Source organism: Equus quagga, chromosome 1 (genome assembly GCF_021613505.1).
Source record: "Equus quagga isolate Etosha38 chromosome 1, UCLA_HA_Equagga_1.0, whole genome shotgun sequence".
NCBI lineage: Eukaryota > Metazoa > Chordata > Mammalia > Perissodactyla > Equidae > Equus > Equus quagga.
This window is the reverse complement of record NC_060267.1, coordinates 65,728,405-65,747,455: the sequence shown is the minus strand read 5'-3', so window position 1 is coordinate 65,747,455 and position 19,051 is coordinate 65,728,405. Positions and strand designations below refer to the sequence as shown.

Sequence of the window (19,051 nt, the reverse complement as noted above, 5' to 3'; positions counted from 1 at the left end):
GGGGGTGGGGGGAGGGCACGGAGGGGGAAGTGGTGTACCCACAACATGACTAACAAAAATGTACGACTGAAATCTCACAAGGTTGTAATCTATCATAACATTAATAAAAAAAAATACTAATACTGTATGATTCCAGTTATGAGGTACCTAGAATAGTGAAATTCAGAGACAGAAAGTAAAATGGTTATTGCCAGGGGCTAGGGGCCAGGGGGCATGAGGAGTTGTTTAATGGATATAGTTTCAGTTTTGCAACTTGAAAAGAGTTCTGGGGATTGGTTGCTCAACAATGTGAACATAATTTACAATACTGAATTGGACACTTAAAGATTGTTAAGATGGAGTGGGCCGGCCCTGTGGCCGAGTGGTTAAGTTTGTGCACTTCGCTTTGGCAGCCCAGGGTTCGCAGGTTCAGATCCTGGGTGTGGACCTAGCACCACTCATCAAACCATGCTGAAGCGGGGTCCCACATAGGAGCACTAGAAGAACCCACAACTAGGATATACAACTACATACTAGGGGGCTTTTTTATGTTATGTATATTTTACTGCTATTTTTTTAAAGGAGGAGGGTGGGCCATGTTTCATGTGCAGCATTTCAGGGGAGCTGTAGCCTGGATTCTCACAAAATTCCAAATGAGCAATGATAGAAGAGCTTTCAGAACCTAGTATAGTGTTAGAAGAAATTAACGGTCATATTATGTCTCTTAATTATTTTGAAGTTTTCAGGGATAACACTTATAAGACAGTTACTCCAGACTCTTCTGAAGTCGATACAAATATATTCGTATTTGTATTGATTCATTTATTCAACAAAAATTGATTGCATGCCTCCCGTGCTCTAGGCGTGGTGCTGGTGCTGGGAGACAGTGGGAGCCTTCACCACCCCTGTGCGCATAGGCCTTACAGTCTGATGGGCTAAATCAGTTGGTATGGTGCATAGCCTGGTCATGTAAAAATCCAGACTATCTAGACTTTTCTTTCACATTACTTCAGAGTCTTCCGTGAACACAGCAATAATAACCACCACCACAGCAATCTCTTGGTATTCTTATATACGTTCTCTTATTTGGTTTGATTTGATTCCTGACCTCCACTCTCTCCTCCTGCTTAGATTATAAGTTTCTTGAGAACAGGCCAGTCCTATTCATCTTGTACTCTCTACAAAAGTGTGTCCTGTACAAGACATCTCTGTAGCTAACACAATGCCTTACATACAGAACCTCAATAAAAATTTTGTGAACTATGCTGAAATAACACTAAGCCTATCTCTGTGACCAAAAAAATGACCGCTGGTTGCACAGTCCTAAGACCATCCCAACCCCCAAAGCAGATTGCAATACAATAAGGAAATATCCTACCACAGGTTAGATAAGGTACTTTTAAATGCCACAGTGACCCAACCGTGGTTCTTCCTTGCATTGTGTAAATGTGGCCCCTTTTTATGAAACTTCTTTCTCTATAATATTACTAATCCTACAGTGAGTGTAACTCTACTATACATGCAATTTATTTGCACATACAGTTTGTTTGTGGACTCAGACTTCATACTGTGCATGAATATATTTAACTCATGGCCTGTCGGCTGGCTTATGTAGATCTCATGTTCACATCAGAAGTATCTAGAGTGAGGCAGGGAGTGGAGAATGAATGAGGCAGTTGTTGGAGCTATTGAGAGTCATGATCATGAATGGTATGTTCTTGTTGCCTATTAGAAGAGTCTGCAGTTGGAGGCCTCTAAATCAGAATTACGCATTCAGATCCAGCTATTTAATGCAAACTTACTGTGTGCTAAGTCCTAGTCATATGTTATTTCATTCATGCTCCATAATCAGTTTCTGATGGAGCCCATTTACCAGCCCATTTTACAGATGGTGAAACTGAGGACAAAACAGGTTGGAGGATTTCCCAATATTTCACAGCCTCCAAGTCCCACGGTCTTTCTATGTATCACAATATCTCAATTTTAAACATTTGATAGAGTTAAGAGACTAATAGGAAAAAAAAACTAGCCGGTGGTCTGTGCTGCTCAGGAGTTGCTGTTTCTCTAGCCCAGTAAGCCTTAGCCTTGCTTTCCTGAACTTTGAGTTTCAGTTGCAAACCCTGCAGGTGGCCAAATGCTGATGGCACGGGAGCAGCAGCAGGTGACATCACTCGGGGGCAGGCGTGCTCATGCTCCTCTGACATGCCTGGCTAGTCTGCTGTTCACGTGAAACGATGCCCAGCAGGAGCAGGGCCACCTGGGTCTGCCGACGCATGTGATTCTTCCCTGATTGATGCAGGTTTAAGGTCCAAGGTTGTAAACCACTGGCTGGGGGAGAGAGGAAGAGCTAATCTATGCGGTCTGTGCTCACCAAAGTGTAAACCGCTCTGCTTGAGACCACTGATTGGGAGTGAGACAGACTCTCCGTGTACCTGTCCTGTGATTCTAGGCAAGTTACTTGCCCTCTCTGAACCAGAGATTCCTTATCCAGAAAATGGGGTAATAAATCTTTCCTTGGAGAGGTGCTGAGATTGGAGATCATGTGTCAAAAAACTCAGATGCATCATAGAACCTCACAAAAATCTGTTATTGTTATTGTTGTCATTGTCATAACAAGAATAATGAGTACTAGTGGCATAAGTAAAATTATTTCTACCATGCCTCTCTCAGCAGGTGGAATGTTTTAGTCACAGTAGTGAGCCCCCAAGTCCTGACTCCCAACAACTGTCACTGGCTCCAGTCTCCATTCTTTCATTGCCATCCACCTCTCCTTCCTCCATTCTCCTTTGAACAAAATCAAAGCTGATGAAACTTACATGTCCTCAGATGAGGTCATCTCGGTCTGATGAATGAAGCCCCAGGTTGAGAGGGGGACACCGGAAAGTGTGACTTCGGGTGGCAAGTGGAGTCAAGAGTGCTGATGGCACCTTTACCTAGTCTAGCCTCTGCTATCCTCAGCACGGGCCTTGGTCAAAACTTCCCTAGCCAAATGAGCCTCAATTTTATGTTTCAAACATTTCGATTTCCTTTAATAATCACATCCAATGTCTAACACTACCCACTTTTGGAAGCTATCTGAGCGTAAACTCTATTTAGACAACCTAGTTCTCTCTTTCTTTTTCATCTTATTGACACTTCACTTTTTCACCCATAGATTCTAGCGTTACACTCTATTCCGCTGAGCACTTTGATTTTTGCCCCCCATTTTATGAGTTATTCCAAAAGAATATGTTCCTGGGAATTTATACTTTCCTGTGATCATGGTCATTTCATTACTTTTAGATTTCCCCATAACTTTTATTTGCCTCATTCATTGTTTGCCTCGGGAAGCATGCTATATTTTTATTTATCTTCTCTTGAATTAGATTTTGGTTGAATGCTCAGGAGAAAGCCCTGTAGAGTGAAGCCATCCCCAGACAGTACCATATCTAGGGGAGCTGATGGCTTAGATCAACCACTTTGAGTTTCATTCTGGTTTTTGCCAACTTTGAAGACAAAAATGTAAAGATTGAGAAAGAACGAGAATAGAGTAAAAGACAGTGTGTAAAAGACATCAGGGAGCCCAGCTTGGTTTTGGGACACTGGGGAGGATCTTTTAATGCCTATAGTAGGCGGGTGCTTTACAAACTCATTTAATGCTATTATGAAGTTGAGATCCCACTTTATGGAAGAGAAACTTAAGGCTCAGCGAAATTTAAAAAAAACACCTTTGATAAGGTCAAGTGTCTAGTAAGTGCTGGGGCTAAGTCAACATTCTTCCCTGTTTCTCTTAGTGGACTCCAGAGCTCAGTCACTCACTAGCTGCATGACCTAGGGGAATCCCCTAGTCCCCTGTGCCTCAGTTTCCTCACCTGTGAAACGAAGAGTCTGGATTAAGAACTATGTGGTTTCCAGGTATCCCTTGTAGCTTTAACATTCTGTGAGTGCGATGAGTGTGTGAGCATGATTAGAAGGATTGGCTGTTTATGAGCCAATCAGAGGTATTGGATAAACACCTCCCTACCAGGCCAAGGTGGGGAGGGGAGGGCAAAAGTTAAAAAAAAAACTTTGATGAGAAGTCTATAAAAACTGTGAGTTCCCCAAGGTTCGTCCTACTTGGCAGCTGCTGCCTCATCCACAGCTTCTGACATCTAAGAGCACTCTCCTCTCTGGAGCTGTAAGTAAAAGATCCTCTTTTGTCTATCTGGACTCCCCGGGGAGTAAGTGGTTAACGTAGAGGGGAAAGTTTGTTTGCTTTTGTTTCCAGGAGAGATGTGATGATCTGCTGCAATGATTGCTTTTCTCCCTAAGCATGAATGCTCACTCACCCCTTTCCTGGCTCTGAGTGGCAGCGAAATGCTCAAGATTGCTGCCAGTTACCAGTGTTACCTGTAAGGGTTCGTCTGAGTCTTTGGCCTGGGAAAAACAACTTGAATACTCCTTTTTGGTTAGGTTCCACTCAATTTTTGAGATGGCTGCTCGTTTCTACTTTCTCCATAACAACTGCTTCGTTCCATGGTGTATTTAAATATCAATCACCTTATGTCATTTTCTTCCTTCTCTTCCCACACTGACTGGTACTAGCTCTGAAGTTTCTTTGTCACAGAAATGAACTCTTGGCGCGTGATTTGCCCTTAGCCTTCACCCACAGCTCAAACGAGACAATGGAAACATCATACAGCATACAGTCGTCATTTGATTATGAATTCTCAAGCTGTCCATTTGTTTGGTACTTTCTGTGACATTTTCTACTGGCACTAAACACTTTGAAGACCCTACAGCTTAAGATATTTGCAATTAAAAACTGCTGATGTGTTTTGGCACTTTTGTTCGACCATCTGAAAAATAGGCGTGCTGTGAGGATATGCTGTCTTTTAAAATAAACTTCTCTTGGGGCCACTCTGGTGGTGCAGCACTTAAGTTCGCACATTCTGTCTCGTCAGCCTGGGTTAACTGGTTTGGATCCCAGACACGGAACTGTGCACCACTTGTCAAGCCATGCTGTGGAAGGTGTTCCACATATAAAGTAGAGGAAGATGGGCACGGATGTTAGCTTGGGGCCAGTCTTCCTCAGCAAAAAGAGGAGGATTGGCAGCAGATGTTAGCTCAGGGCTAATCTTCCTCAAAAATAAATAAATAAATAAAATAAAATAAACTTCTCTTTAAATAGTTACCTAGGGCTCCATTAGCCAGTTTGGATCCAGCAGAGGCTCAAATTCCGCTGCCATCATCACTTGAGCACCCTTGGGGTCCACTCAGGCCCAGGCTAGACCAGAGGTCCTGGGGCAGGGAATGGGGTGTAGCTGCTGTAAACCTAAGCGATCCTTTGACTTATTTTCCAGTTTAGACAAAAGAGCAACACTCAGGTCTCTTTCTGGGCTGCTCCACACATGTTCAAAGGCGCCAGGGATCAGGCTGTCCTAAAGCGTCTCACCGCCCTTGTCATTGTGGCATTGGGGTGGGTCATGAAGCTATGGGCATCTTCATGCATCCATATATAGGAGTGCTGCATACAGTGGGTGGCAATCATAGGCTCTCAATGATTAAGACCCTCACGTCTGCCTTCCTGAAAATCCATCTGCCTCGCACATGGAGAAGCACATGGACTCGCCACTGCCTTTCATTTCTCCAGGAGTTAAATGTTCCTATATTACAAATTATCATCTTTTCACAGAACCTCTTCAAGGAAGAGAGAAAGAACCACACTGTAGGGTTCTCTCTATCAATATGCTGAAGAAGGATTGAAAATAGGATTCCAAGTCATAAACCAATAGGACGTGACTTACAATTCTAGCACATCACAACTTAGAAGGGGCATCAGACATATTCTTCCTGGGCCTCAGTTTCCTCATCTCTAAAGTTGGCAGGTTGCTGCAGATCTGTCTGAGGTCATTTGTAGCTCTGCTTTTCTGTGGTTATCTTCTATTTATATATGTTCATACTCACAACCTTCCCCCAGATTTGTACACATATTTCCTGTTAATAGAGTATGTATAATAAACCAGGCAATATATAAACCTGTTCACTAAGAAATAAAACATTATAAAAAATCCATAAAGTGAAAGGTGAGAGTCCCTCCACTCCATCCCATCCCCCAGAGGTGACACATGGTGGTTATTCTCTGCTTATATAGACCCACAAACAGTATATATTTTTAACTTAAAGAATGATATTATATATTGCCTACTTCTCTGAAACTTGCTTTTTCACTCAGTAATATAATGTGAACTTAAAGTCACACTTGAAAAAAAAGTTGACTTGAGAGCTCCGTGAGCAGAGGTCTGGGGGCACAGAAATCATTCTCTCCCATTCCCCACTCCTGCTGGCTTCCTGTCTCCCAATGGTGAACATTGGCCTGTGACCCTGTTTTATGATTAACAGAGGGGCGCTGTTTGTGCTGATGTGGTACAGACCTTTAATCCCTCTGTAGAAGTTTAACTTCCCATAAGCAGTATTGGTTCGATTTGACCTTTCCTCTGTTCTTCTGGTTGAGTCAGCACACTCGGTCTGAAGAAAATAGCTTGGTAGTAAACAGAAACATGGAAGTCCCTTAGGTAATTTTTTTTTAAAACATTAAAAAAATAGTAATACCTTACATTTTCATAATGCGTTATAAAGCATCTTGCTATTTATCATGCGATTCAACAAATAATTAAACTCTCTTACATTCTTTCCTTATTTATTCTATGGGAGGGGGGAAATGCCAGGTTGCTTTCTGGGATTGTTGCGAGGAATAAATTGTGTAGTGCCTGTAAACCAATTAGCAGAGTGCTGGCAATAATTTTGAGCAACTACGATGAGTAGCATGCTCACAGGTCACATTTGACCTATTTGGCAATGAGACAACCAGAGCAGACATCTTCACCATTTAATCCATAGTAGCCTAAGACTCAGAGAAATGACCGACTTGCCCATGGTTCCAGCTACAGGAGGCAGACTGGTCCGTGACCCCAGGCCTGTCTGATCTATTAGCAGCAAACCTCTGTGTGGACGTGTCAGATGGCTATGAATTGGTGATGTCAGTGGTGTGTGGATAATGATCAACAGTCCAAGGATTTGGAGTACTCCGGGGATGTCATCACAAAGTACTCTGGGGGAGGTATCATCAAGGACGTTAGAATCATCCAAAAGTCAATTCCTCCCACCAAGTTTACTCTTTCCTTGACAGAGGAGACTATTGCCCCTTATCCCACTTTTGTGCCTTATTAGCTATTTGTCCACGGACAAGTGATCAAACTCTCTTACCTTCTTTCCTTATTTACTATATGGGAGGGGGGAAACGCCCAGTTACTTTCTGGGATTGTTGTGAGGAATAAATTATATAGTGCCTGTAAAGCAATTAGCAGAGTGCTGGCAATAAATGATAATTTGCTATTATTATTGGGCTATGTTTTCTTTTTGTTTCATTTAAGGAAACATCTTTACTTTTCCATTGCTGACCACACTACAGCAGTGTATGACTTTATGAGGGAGAGGAAACTGAGGAAAGGAGGAGGCTGCAGGATTGGATAGGAGACTACTCAAGATAATCCTTACTATGATTTGATTTCTTTGATAGCTCAACCTATGCAAAATCACTCTTTCTAAAACCCAAGATGTGAGCCTGTGGGCTTGCATTTTCAAGACTAGCCCAAAGCAGGAGCTGAATAGGAGCGATGACGCTCTTCAGAGGACCACTGCTGAGGAGATTGTTTGGGTGGGGGCTCTACGAGCCAGAGTCTCTCCTTGATAAGGCAGTGAAGGCGAGAATTACTGGAGCAGGGATCGCCATACGACTTTGACACCCTTAGAGCCTGTGAGAACCTCCAGCCCAGAGGCATTTAGGAAAAATCTTCCCCATCTGCCTCAAATGGTCTCATAGGTGGTTGACTATAAGAAAAACGACCTTCCCGCCCCCTCCTCATCTCCCCCCAACTCCAGGTTCCAAAGCTGAAGGAAAGTTAACCTCAAGGCCAAGTGGTGGTTTCTCCTCTCAAGCTTGTTGCCTGGAGAATAGTCTGGACTATAGGCTAACAGAGCAAAGTGGAGAACGGCCACAGAGGTCAAAATCCTCACTGTCTTGGCCTCAAGTCATCTAGGGTACCCGATGGCACCAGGAATCCACAGAATAGAGAAACTGTCAATTACTGCAGTGCCGTCTGTTTGTCAGATTTCAGTGGGTCACTAATCAGTTGGTTCAGAAGCAGGATCAGTGATCCCAAAGTTTTCCTAGAAGGCACTCTATTTAGGATCACCATTTGGCATCCTACCCTTCATCTACTATGGCTAATTGCAACTACTCAGGCAAATGAGGAAAAAACCCAGACTTCATTTGTTTATCCAGTTGTGGAAATAGGCCATAAATGTCAGAGGGCTTAAAGGGTTTGTCTCAATACCCTGGCTATCTTGGTCAGGATTCCATCAGGCCACCCACAGTTCTGTTCACGCCTCTCCTGTACTCTTTTCCAGTCCTGCCACCATGGCCCACCGATTTCCAGCCCTCACCTCAGAACAGAAGAAGGAGCTCTCAGAAATTGCCCAGCGCATTGTTGCCAATGGCAAGGGGATCCTGGCTGCAGATGAGTCTGTAGGTGAGTGCAAGAAGCACCAGACAATAGGCATACTCTTGTTTCTACACTTAGCAAAGTCAACTTGATAGTTGTACTCTCTTTCCTCTCAGAAGAAGTAAAGGTTTCTGTATACAGGAGTGGGAGCAGAAGAGTCAGTAAGCGTGGACCTTTGGAGTCCTGTCATTCCAGTAGGCAGATTTCCAAGAACCAAGGGAAGAGGCGCAAACCTTCCATTTTAGGGCCTCTTTCCAGGAGTCATTTGAATCCAGTTGTAGCAAGGCCAGGAGGGACCCAGTAACCAGAATGTGGTCAGATACATAACCTTCTGCTGTTATGTGAAGTCAGTGTAGAGTCAGCCAAGGAAGCGGAGGGAGGGCAGGGAAATGTCCACACGTGGAACAGGGAAGGGCTTGTGGCAGAGAGAAGCCCAGGATGGCATTAGGGAGAGCAGTGGCAGGCCTGTGTGGCCCCATCATAAAATATAGAAGCCAAGGAAGTCAAGAGTCTGTCCCACCTCCCTCCTTTCATGGTATGTATCTCCAGTCAGATTGAGAACTGGACCAGAGGCCTGAGGGTCTTACCTAGCCACTTGGACCCAGTTGGTGGCTTCCACCCTGACCCACACATGCCCAGTCCCTGCACTTACTAACCAGCATCCTGATAGCAACCAAGGCCTTTCGCTGGGGAGACAAAAAAAAAAAGAGGCAGGAGCTTTGAAGATCTGAATGAAGAAGAGAGTCTTGCTGTCCATCCTGGTGAGGGTCACTGAGCTGCTGTGGAGGACAGTGGCAGCAAAGCCCCAGCTTGCTCCTTACACTGCCTCGGCTGCCCACCATAGGCACCATGGGAAACCGCCTGCAAAGGATCAAGGTGGAGAACACAGAAGAGAACCGCCGGCAGTTCCGAGAAATGCTCTTCACTGTGGACAACTCCATCAACCAGAGCATCGGAGGTGTGATCCTTTTCCACGAGACCCTCTACCAGAAGGACAGCGAGGGAAAGCTGTTCAGAAACATCCTCAAGGAAAAGGGGATCGTGGTGGGAATCAAGGTGAATACTTCGGTTCCCATCTCACTCTGCCTCACCCCAGCCAAACTCCCAGCACGGTGTCTGGGGCAAGGCCAACATTCTGAACATTCTCATCATCTTATTTCTGTCCTCACTCCTTTCCGTCGTCATCTCTCCACTGAGAACCAGATCATCTTCTAGACTTTTCATCCAGTGCCCTCTTCTTTCAACCCAAGTTTTCTACAAGGTACTTAATCTCTTAGAGTCTCAATTCCCTCATTTCTAAACTGGGAATGATAGTACCTACCTCATAAGGTTCTTATAAAGATGAAATGAGTTTTTAAAACAGTTCCTGTTGCATGATTGTTATTTAGTTAATGATAGCTATTATCATTAAAGCACTTACTGTTCTATTGTAACTAGATCTTCCAAAATTGCATGAACTTCTCCAGAGTGAGCGATAGTATTCGCTGAGTGCTCACAACTCCAAGCACTCATTTGATCCTCTTCTCTGGAGGTAGATTCAATTATTATCCTTATTTTAGAGATGAGGTGGGAAGGTGGAATTACAAGGGGTAGCATGCCAACAGCAAGGCAAAATTGGAGCCAGTTCAAACCCAGGCTGCTTACCTCTTGGGCTCATGACCTTAGCCTCTGCTTTACTGAGAGCAGAGCTGCGTCTTTATTCTCTTTATCTCCTGTAATAACGCAGTGCCTGGTATGTGCAGGTGCTTAATAAATATTTCTTGAATAAATAGTTTAAGGGAAGCTGCTCTTCTACGGCACCTCTGCATCCCAGGAACTGTCAGATCACTCCTTCCTTCCCAAGCTCCAGGCCTGTGCTTCCCATCCTCTTAGGTTGACACCGTACATGTTCCTTCCGGGTAACTTCCCTTCTGCTATGGACTGGATTGTGTATCCCCCCCCACCCTCACCCCAAATACACCTTCCTAATTCAACTCCTCGGTTTGTGAAACATAAGAACTGTTAGCACCAGGGGCTCTGCTTGTGTTTTACTGGGACATCTGACACCTGCTAATTACGTGTTAATTATTTGTATTCACAGTTAGACCAAGGAGGTGCTCCCCTTGCCGGAACAAACAAAGAAACCACCATTCAAGGTAAGGTGATGACCCACTGATATGTTTCATGCCCATACATGCTAGAAATGAAAGCAAGCCAAGAAGGCGAGCAAGGGAAAACAACATGGGCCTATCACACTGGTTCTAGAGCCACACACCTGGGTTTCAATCCCAGCTCCTCTAGTTAATAACTGCATGACCTCAGGCTACTCACTTAAAGGTTCTGAGGCTCAGTCAAAACGGGATAACAATATCTACTTTGCAGAACAGTGGTGGGGATTAAATCAGGCAATGTACATAAAGTGCTTACCACAGTGCCTTGCACAGAAAAGATACTCTGTACCTGGGAATATTATTTTTAGAGAAAAATCCAGGAAATGTCCCAAGCTTTGGGATCAGACACACCTGGGTTTGAATCCTGGTTCCATCACTTACTACTTAGATAATTTTGCAAGGTACTTCACTGCCAAAGTAGACAAGTATAAACCACAACATTAGGTTAGCAAAGCAGAATTTGCAGCCCAGCTCTGTCACTCTTTAGCTACGCAAACTTGGTAAAGTCACTTGACCTCTGGGAACCTAGTTTCCAAATTTGTAAAATGAGTATACAACTATTAGGGTTGTATGATACAACTGTTAGGTTGCAATAGGATAACAACTATAGTAGTCCCCCCTTATCCATGGCTTCGCTTTCCACAGTTTCAGTTACCCATGGTGAACCCAGTCTGAAAATATTAAATGGAAAATTCCAGAAATAATTCATAAATTTTAAATTGCTCACCATTCTGAGTAGCATGATGAAATCCTGTGCTTCGACCTGCCCAGGACGTGAATCATCCCTTTGTCCAGTGTATCTACACTGTATATGCTACCCACCCATTAGTCACTTAGCAGCCATCTCGATTATCAGATCAACTGTGGTGATACGGCAGTGCTTGTGTACAAGTCACCCTTATTTTACTTAATAATGTCCCCAAAGTGCTAGAGTAGTGATGCTGGCCATTTGGATGTGCCAAAGAGAAGCTGTAAAGTGCTTCCTTTAAATGAAAAGGTGAAAGGTCTTGACTTAATAAGGAAAGAAAAAATTATATACTGAGGTTGCTAAGATCTGCTGTAGCTTGTATGACGGTATATTGTTATAATTGTTCTCTTTTATTATTAGTTATTGTTGTCAATCTCTTACTGTGCCTAACTTATAAATTGAACTTTATCATAGGTATGTATGTATAAGAAAAAACAGTATACAGAGGGTTCAGTACTATCTGTGGTTTCAAGTACCCACTGGGGGTCTTGGAACGTATCCCCCTGGGATGGGGCGGATTACTGTATTAGGGCTATGATAATTAAGTGAAATCAGGTGTACAAAATGCTTAGAACATAGTAAGTACTAGACAAATTTTAGTTCCCTCTATTTGTCTCATGAAGTATCCTCTATACATCAAAACCAGCTTTATTAAATCCAGGCCTTTTGGCTCAGTATTGGGATTTATGTTTATTTGCTTGGATGTTTTTGGTCCTCAAGCTCTGTGACTGAAAGCTAAGCCAAGGGAGAACTTCTTCACTTTATCAGTGGCCCCATGGATGAGGGACAGGGATGCAAAGAAGCCTTTCTGTCTTTTGTGACTTGCAGGGCTCGATGGCCTTTCTGAACGCTGTGCTCAGTATAAGAAAGATGGTGCTGACTTTGGGAAGTGGCGTGCTGTGCTGAGGATTGACAACCAGTGTCCATCCAACCTTGCCATCCAGGAAAACGCCAATGCCCTGGCCCGCTACGCCAGCATCTGTCAGCAGGTGCTCTGCCTTCCCCTTGGGTTAAAAAAAAGTAGGCAAGAACTTTCTTCAGAGCCACTCTTTCCAATTTTTCCATAACTACACACGAGCCTTCTCTCATCAGTGTATCCTGGTGGCATTTATCACCACTTTTGCTATAGTCAAATGTTGTAGAGAAAGATTTGGTTCCACAAGTCAGCCATGAGCCAGAAAGGCCCATGTCATCAACTGCTGCCATCTGCCAAAGCTCTAGAAGCTGAGTCTTAAAAGTGATTAGGTTCTTGAGGCCGGGGTACTTGCTTGTCTATGCTCTACCATGTCTATGCCCCACCATGTCCAAGACATGACCCTCTTAGATCTCCAGCTTGAAGGTGATAATTCTGATCTAGTCCCAATCCAAATAATTTCTTGAAGGATGGTGACTTGATGCTAAGGTTTTCAACGTAAATTGAAGTGTCTCTGGGATCCAAGTAAGTCTGATTTGCTGTGTGGGTGCTATGGTGGGGTTACTTGAGCTGTGGGCACCTGGGAAGTCCCAATTAGAACCGTAAACGCTACTTAATTCCTTAATTAACCCACACAAGAGGCATATTTCTTAGTGATTTAAGCTTGACTGGCCTAAAAGAGTGACTGCTAGGTTCTGAGGTAGCTGAAACAGTCTCCAGAATAAGATAGAGAAATTAAAGGTTTGCATTTATTTTACCTCCTTCCCAGGAATATATATTTCTTCTTTTAACCTCACTGTTATTTTTTGGCTAAGCCACAAATGCTCACTATTCATCCCATTAAATTTCTTTCACTGCCTTTAAGTTACTGATATAGTGTTTCTCCACAACGGCTTCACTTCATACCCATTGCAACTGCTGACTATCCTCCTAAGGAAAGGAGCCCGGTGAGCAGAGCTTCACCTTGTCTCCCCTCGCCTTTTCCTTTTTAGAATGGGCTGGTTCCCATTGTTGAACCAGAGGTAATTCCTGATGGAGACCATGACTTGGAACACTGCCAGTATGTCACTGAGAAGGTGAGTCTTGAACATAAAGGTCCCAATTCCAGTTGAAAAACCTTGTTTTTAAGTAATAGCTGTTACTTAACCCATATCAGCTGTTATATATGAAATATTCTTCAGCTGTAATCATTATGTAGCATTGAGAAGGTTAGGAGGTGTTATGAAACCTTCCAATTTTTTGGCACATAATATGCTCCTTATGGAAAAAGCATAGGATTTACAGTACCAAGACGAGGGTTTGGGAATCCATGTTCCCAGCTGTGTGGCCTTGGGTAAAGTCATATTATCTTTTTGGGCCTCAGTTCCATTAAGTGTAAACTAAGAAATTTTAAAATAAGAGGTGAGACTCCCATGAGAAAATGTAATTAAAAAGTCATTTGTTCCCATGTGACTTTCTAAATTAGCCACAGCATATCTGTAAGAAAGTAAGAGAGTCATAATGTAACCTGACCTCAGTTTCTCCACTTGCAAAATTGGGTGGACTGAAGTGAGATCTGAAAACACTTCTGTCTCTAAAACGTATGTTTTATGACCACTTAGCTTCTATGGGGATGGGGAGTGGAGGCCAATTTAGATGCCCCCAGCTGACTAAATCAAGGCTGTCTCAACTGACCAAGGGGAGGAATGGGAAGGAGTGAAGGGCCTCTAGGAGGCAGAGTCATACCAACAGTCCACGCAGTGAGCGTTTGGAGTAGGCGAGGCAGGGATAGGCCAGCTGGCTGTGCTCAGTGGCTGTGGTTTGCAATGCAGTACCCTGATGAGGCCTAGAGGCTGATTGGGAACCTTTGGCCAAGCAACATATGGGAGTTCCTTTATCCTGTGTCCCTGTGGTATAAAAGGACCAAGGTCAGGTGAGTCTAAGGCTGGCTCTGGGTTTCACCTGTTTGGACCTCTTGTCCTTCAGGTCCTGGCTGCTGTCTACAAGGCCCTGAATGACCATCATGTTTACCTGGAGGGCACCTTGCTGAAGCCCAACATGGTGACTGCTGGACATGCCTGCACCAAGAAGTATACTCCAGAGCAAGTGGCCATGGCCACTGTCACAGCTCTCCACCGGACCGTTCCTGCTGCTGTTCCCGGTAAGGCTTTCTCTCTCCTCTAGTGTGAAGTCTTAGCCCTCGTCCTTTGAAGGAGTGCCACAAGCATTTGTGTTTGTCCAGGAGTCTGCCTCTATCGATGAAACAGACCTCTGCTTTCTCACAGGCAGCCAGCACTTCCCCCTTGCGCTCCGTGATACCATGCATCCTGAGTCTGTCCAAATGCACACAATCCATTGATTTCCTCAATATTTTACCATCCTCCTTATTTATTAAAGCCCTTCTCTCCTTAGCCCAGCTTCAGCAGAGGCGAATTAATTTCTCCGACCCAGTCTCACACAATTAAGTAGAGAAAAGATTGAGCTATTTCTTTTCCTTTAGGCTCCTTGCTTGTTTTCTGAAGCAGGGTGCATATGCTAGGATTAGTAGAGTGGAATGGCTTCTCTCTTTCCAGGCATCTGCTTTTTGTCTGGCGGCATGAGTGAAGAGGATGCGACTCTCAACCTCAATGCAATCAACCTTTGCCCGCTCCCAAAGCCCTGGAAACTGAGTTTCTCTTACGGACGGGCCCTGCAGGCCAGTGCCCTGGCTGCCTGGAGTGGCAAGGCTGCAAACAAGAAGGCTACCCAGGAGGCGTTTATGAAGCGGGCCCTGGTAAGATGCCACTCCTCTTAGCTCCTTGATCAAGTGGATACTTGGGGCCTGGCTCTCTCACCTGGATAAGCACTGCTTTTTCAGGCCATGAAGCTATCTCCAGATAGTGTCTACTGGGTGTTTGAAAATGTGGCAGTCAAGCTGAGCAGGAAGGTTAGGTCTAGAGGGAGTTCTGAATTACCCACACTGGGAGTGTAGTTGACGACAGTAGATTGAAGGACAGTTTCCAGAGAGACACTTAAGAGGGAAGATAAGAGGACCAAGGGCTGAACCCAGCACACCTTCCCTTTTGGGAAGATGAAGAAGAGAAGCCACCAAGACAAGCAGCAATAATATGACAGGAGGAAGCAAGGTTTCTGAAACAAAGAGAAACAAGTTTCAAGGAGTCAACAACAACACACTACACAGAGATTCAGAATAAAGGCTGAGAAATGGCTGAGATTGGCATGTAGGAGCATATCAGTGACCCTCAACAAAACAGTTTCAATAGAGAGAGAAGAGGAAAGGTGCCCACTCAAGATGTTTGTCAGAAGAAGACCCAGAAAAGTTACCAGGAGAAATGAGGACAACAAAGGGTTTTATTCAAGTGGTAACCATTCCTTTTTGAATTACCTACTGTGAGCTGAGGACTGGGGTGATCAAGGGAGATACAGCCACTGCCTTCAGGGGGCTTAGTGTTTAGCCAAATAGGAGAGAGCTTGGCATGTTTCAATGCAAAGCAGAAGGAGCCAGAGGTGAGATTAGAGATGAGGAGAGTGGACATCATTCAGAGGACAAGGACTTGGAGGAAACAGGATTGCATGACACTAAATATCAAATAGAGGTGGCAGAGTTGGTCTTAGAAAGGAGGGAAGAGACAGCAAAGAAGAAAGAGAATGGGTTTGGAATCGGATCTGGAGAAGTGAAGAGATGTAGCGGTTGGAGGGCCTCTGTCAGAGTGGTGAGGGATTGCAGATTTCGGTCTGAACAGTGGGGAAGCCTGGAATCGCTGTTGAAGTGGTCTGCTAGGAAACTGATCAAATGCCATGTCCAAGCACCAGGCAAGCCGAAGCTGAAATGAGAAGGATTTTGTGGTATATTAACTTAGATCCTCAGTTTTCCCAATGGCTCTCTTAAGCATGCAGGAAGATTCAGATCAACCTACATGGGAAAGAGCAGGCTAGAAGAATAAAAGATTAACAGGGAGATGGAAGAGTAAATCTGAGTGATAGCCTTAATCAGCTTGCAGAGCACAGAGGAGGCTGGGCAAGGAACCAAGTGTAGCCAGAAGTTTGGTGACGAGGCGCTAAAGAAAGGGAGGCCCCCGGGAGGCTAAAAAAAATCATCTCAGGGACATAAGTGAAGTGTGAGATTTTAGAGGTAGTTCTTTACCGTGTGATGATGGAGAGCTGGTTGTAGTGGTGGTTCTCAAGCTTGAGCGTGTGTCCAAACCACCTGGCGGCTGTGCTAAGATGAAGATTGCTGGGCCCCAGCCACCAAGTGTGTGATTCAGAAGGTCCAGGGTCAAGCTAGAGAATTTCCATTTCTAACAAGTGCCTAGCGCCATTAACACACTTTGAAAATCACTGTAGATGCAGAAATAAGTCCTGGAGAGAGCAGACAATAGCCACAGTGACTTGAAGATGTGGTACCTCTGAGTGGCATTTGGATATTATTACAGGGTTCATAGTTCTGAACTCATTTTTAATTGGAATTTACACAAGGAATCAAGTGATATAACAACTACATAAAATTACATGTTCTTATGGACAAATATAGGTAGAAAACGGAAAATTTTAAAAAATAAGTTGTGTTTTTGTTACAGCATAGCTTCAGCTGCATCTTGCCTGATGCTTGGCCATGACATCTGGCCAGTTTCCTAGCAGCCCACTTCAACAGCAATTCCCGGTTTCCCCACCGCTAAGACTGGAATCTCCATTCCTCTATCACTATACTAATGAGAAGTTTCTCAACTTTAATTTCTAGTACTGTTGTTGCAATATTGCTCACACTAAAAAGAAACCTTCCCAATAACTGACACAAACCTCAGGCCTGCCAAAGAAATGCTCAGAAAACTGGGATAAAGAAGGAGATAACATATTATATAAGGAAGGGAATGGAATCAGCAGCAATGTTGTGCAACATCACTGTAAGGAGGAAAATACCCAAGTAAAGGTGTAGCTGGTTTCAAAGGAGCAGCAGAGAGGGTCAAGCACAGGGTTGCATGGCTCTAACTCGTTCTCCTCTCTTGTGCTTGTCTTTTAGGCTAACTGCCAGGCAGCCAAAGGCCAGTATCTTCACACGGGCTCTTCTAGTGCCGCTTCCACCCAGTCGCTCTTCACAGCCTGCTACACCTACTAGACCCTGAGGCTGGCCAGCCTGGCTCTCACCCTTCTAGGTGTCTTGGAAGGAAGGCTGAAAGGCAACAACTTCTTGACTGACCCTGGAAATTACACAAAATTAGACTGAAACTGTTGGAAACAAAATGCATGTTAAATTCCTGGAAGTAAGAAAGAAAATCAGTTATTGAAACATAAGTCTGAATATTAAGGATTTCAGGAAATTTCACCTGTTTCCTAGCAACACTTTCATCTTCCCATACCCCTGAGTTTCCACCCAAGGCAAGAACAGACTTTAAAACAAAATCAGCTCTCCAGCTAAGTAACGACCACTGAATGAAACACCTCAGAAGCTGAGTGCAGAGAAGTACATCGTCTTAAACAATCTTAGTGGTAGGTTATGAAGGAGACAGCTGCAACTACAAAAGAAATAAAATGTTCTATGAACCTTCAGTTGGTATCAGATTTTACTTTCTGCTCTTGCTTTCAAACTGTTCAGTATATTTCATTACCTTCAACTCTACTAGACGTGACTGACATTAATGGTCAGGGTCTTCAACGTTGGCTACTCATTGGAATCACCTGGCAAAATTTTAACCACCACCCCCACCTCCACCCTGCCCCCTAGATGGTCAGGCCACACTCCTGCCCAATTAAATCAGAAACTCTCAATGTGGGATCCTCTAAGTATCAGGGTTTCTTAAAGCTCCCTTGATAACCCTGATGTCCAGCCAAGTTTGAAAACTACCAAGCTAGATTTCAATTTTGAGGATATTTAAAATTGAAAGCCAATCATAATGTGAGGCAAGCTAAAACGTAAAAAGATTTCAAGCAACATGTGGAGTGCAACACAAGATTCAGTTGACTTTGATGCTTGGAGCATTCCTCCTCAAGAGTCCGAGGTTTGGTGACACAGGACTACACCTTTCTCCACACATCCAAGTTCACTAATTTTTGCAGTAAATAATATTCCCATAATTATACTTTATTGACTTTCAATTTTCAGAATTACCTGCAGAAAAAACATTAAAGACAACCATAGTTCCAATAGAGAATTTAAACATTATAATTTTGGACAATATAAAAGTAATGATTTTGAGGGCTGGCCCCGTGGCCGAGTGGTTAAGTTCGCATGCTCCGCTTTGGCGGCCCAGAGTTTCACCAGTTTGGATCCTGGGCATGGACATGGCCCGGCTCATTGGGCCACACTGAGGCAGCATCCCACATGCCACAACCAGAAGGACCTACAACTAGAGTGTACAACTATGTACTGGGGGGCTTTGGGGAGAAGAAGAAAAAAAAACAAGAACCATCCCATGGGTGTATTATGCTCAAAAAAAGAAAAAAGTAATGATTTTGGTGAAGAAAAAAGTAACGATTTAACTGACAGAAGCTGAGAAATGGAGGGAAGTAAAGGGAGCACTAATTCACTTAGCGGGAGTCAGCATCTACTTAAAATGGATGGGTTAAGAAACAGTGCTTTGGGGCCGGCTCCGTGGCCAGCGCTGCAGCAGCTCAGGGTTCGGATCCTGGGCGCAGACATGGCACCGCTCGTCAGGCCACGTTGAGGCGGCATCCCACATCCCACAACTAGAAGGACCTGCAACTAAGATATACAACTATGTACCGGGCAGGGGGATGTTGGGAAATAAAGCAGGAAAAAAAAAAA

General features: G+C 44.1%; 1 protein-coding gene across 1 annotated transcript; it reads left to right on the top strand.

Annotated features, from left to right (window-relative positions):
* Nucleotides 1-4,025: 4,025 nt before the first annotated feature.
* ALDOB (aldolase, fructose-bisphosphate B) lies at nucleotides 4,026-17,835 on the top strand. The gene is made up of 9 exons (XM_046652332.1): nucleotides 4,026-4,135; nucleotides 8,407-8,528; nucleotides 9,346-9,557; nucleotides 10,582-10,636; nucleotides 12,228-12,388; nucleotides 13,305-13,388; nucleotides 14,278-14,452; nucleotides 14,865-15,064; nucleotides 17,309-17,835. The coding sequence occupies exons 2-9, from the start codon at nucleotides 8,417-8,419 to the stop codon at nucleotides 17,402-17,404; spliced, it is 1,095 nt and encodes a 364-aa protein (XP_046508288.1). The 5' UTR covers nucleotides 4,026-4,135; nucleotides 8,407-8,416; the 3' UTR covers nucleotides 17,405-17,835.
* Nucleotides 17,836-19,051: the final 1,216 nt, after the last annotated feature.

Coding starts and splice junctions, on each gene's coding strand:
- ALDOB (XM_046652332.1), top strand. CDS start 8,417: ATGGCCCACCGATTTCCAGCCCTCACCTCAGAACAGAAGAAGGAGCTC. Junction 8,529..9,345: donor GGCTGCAGATGAGTCTGTAG/GTGAGTGCAAGA, acceptor TGCCCACCATAG/GCACCATGGGAAACCGCCTG. Junction 15,065..17,308: donor CGTTTATGAAGCGGGCCCTG/GTAAGATGCCAC, acceptor CTTGTCTTTTAG/GCTAACTGCCAGGCAGCCAA.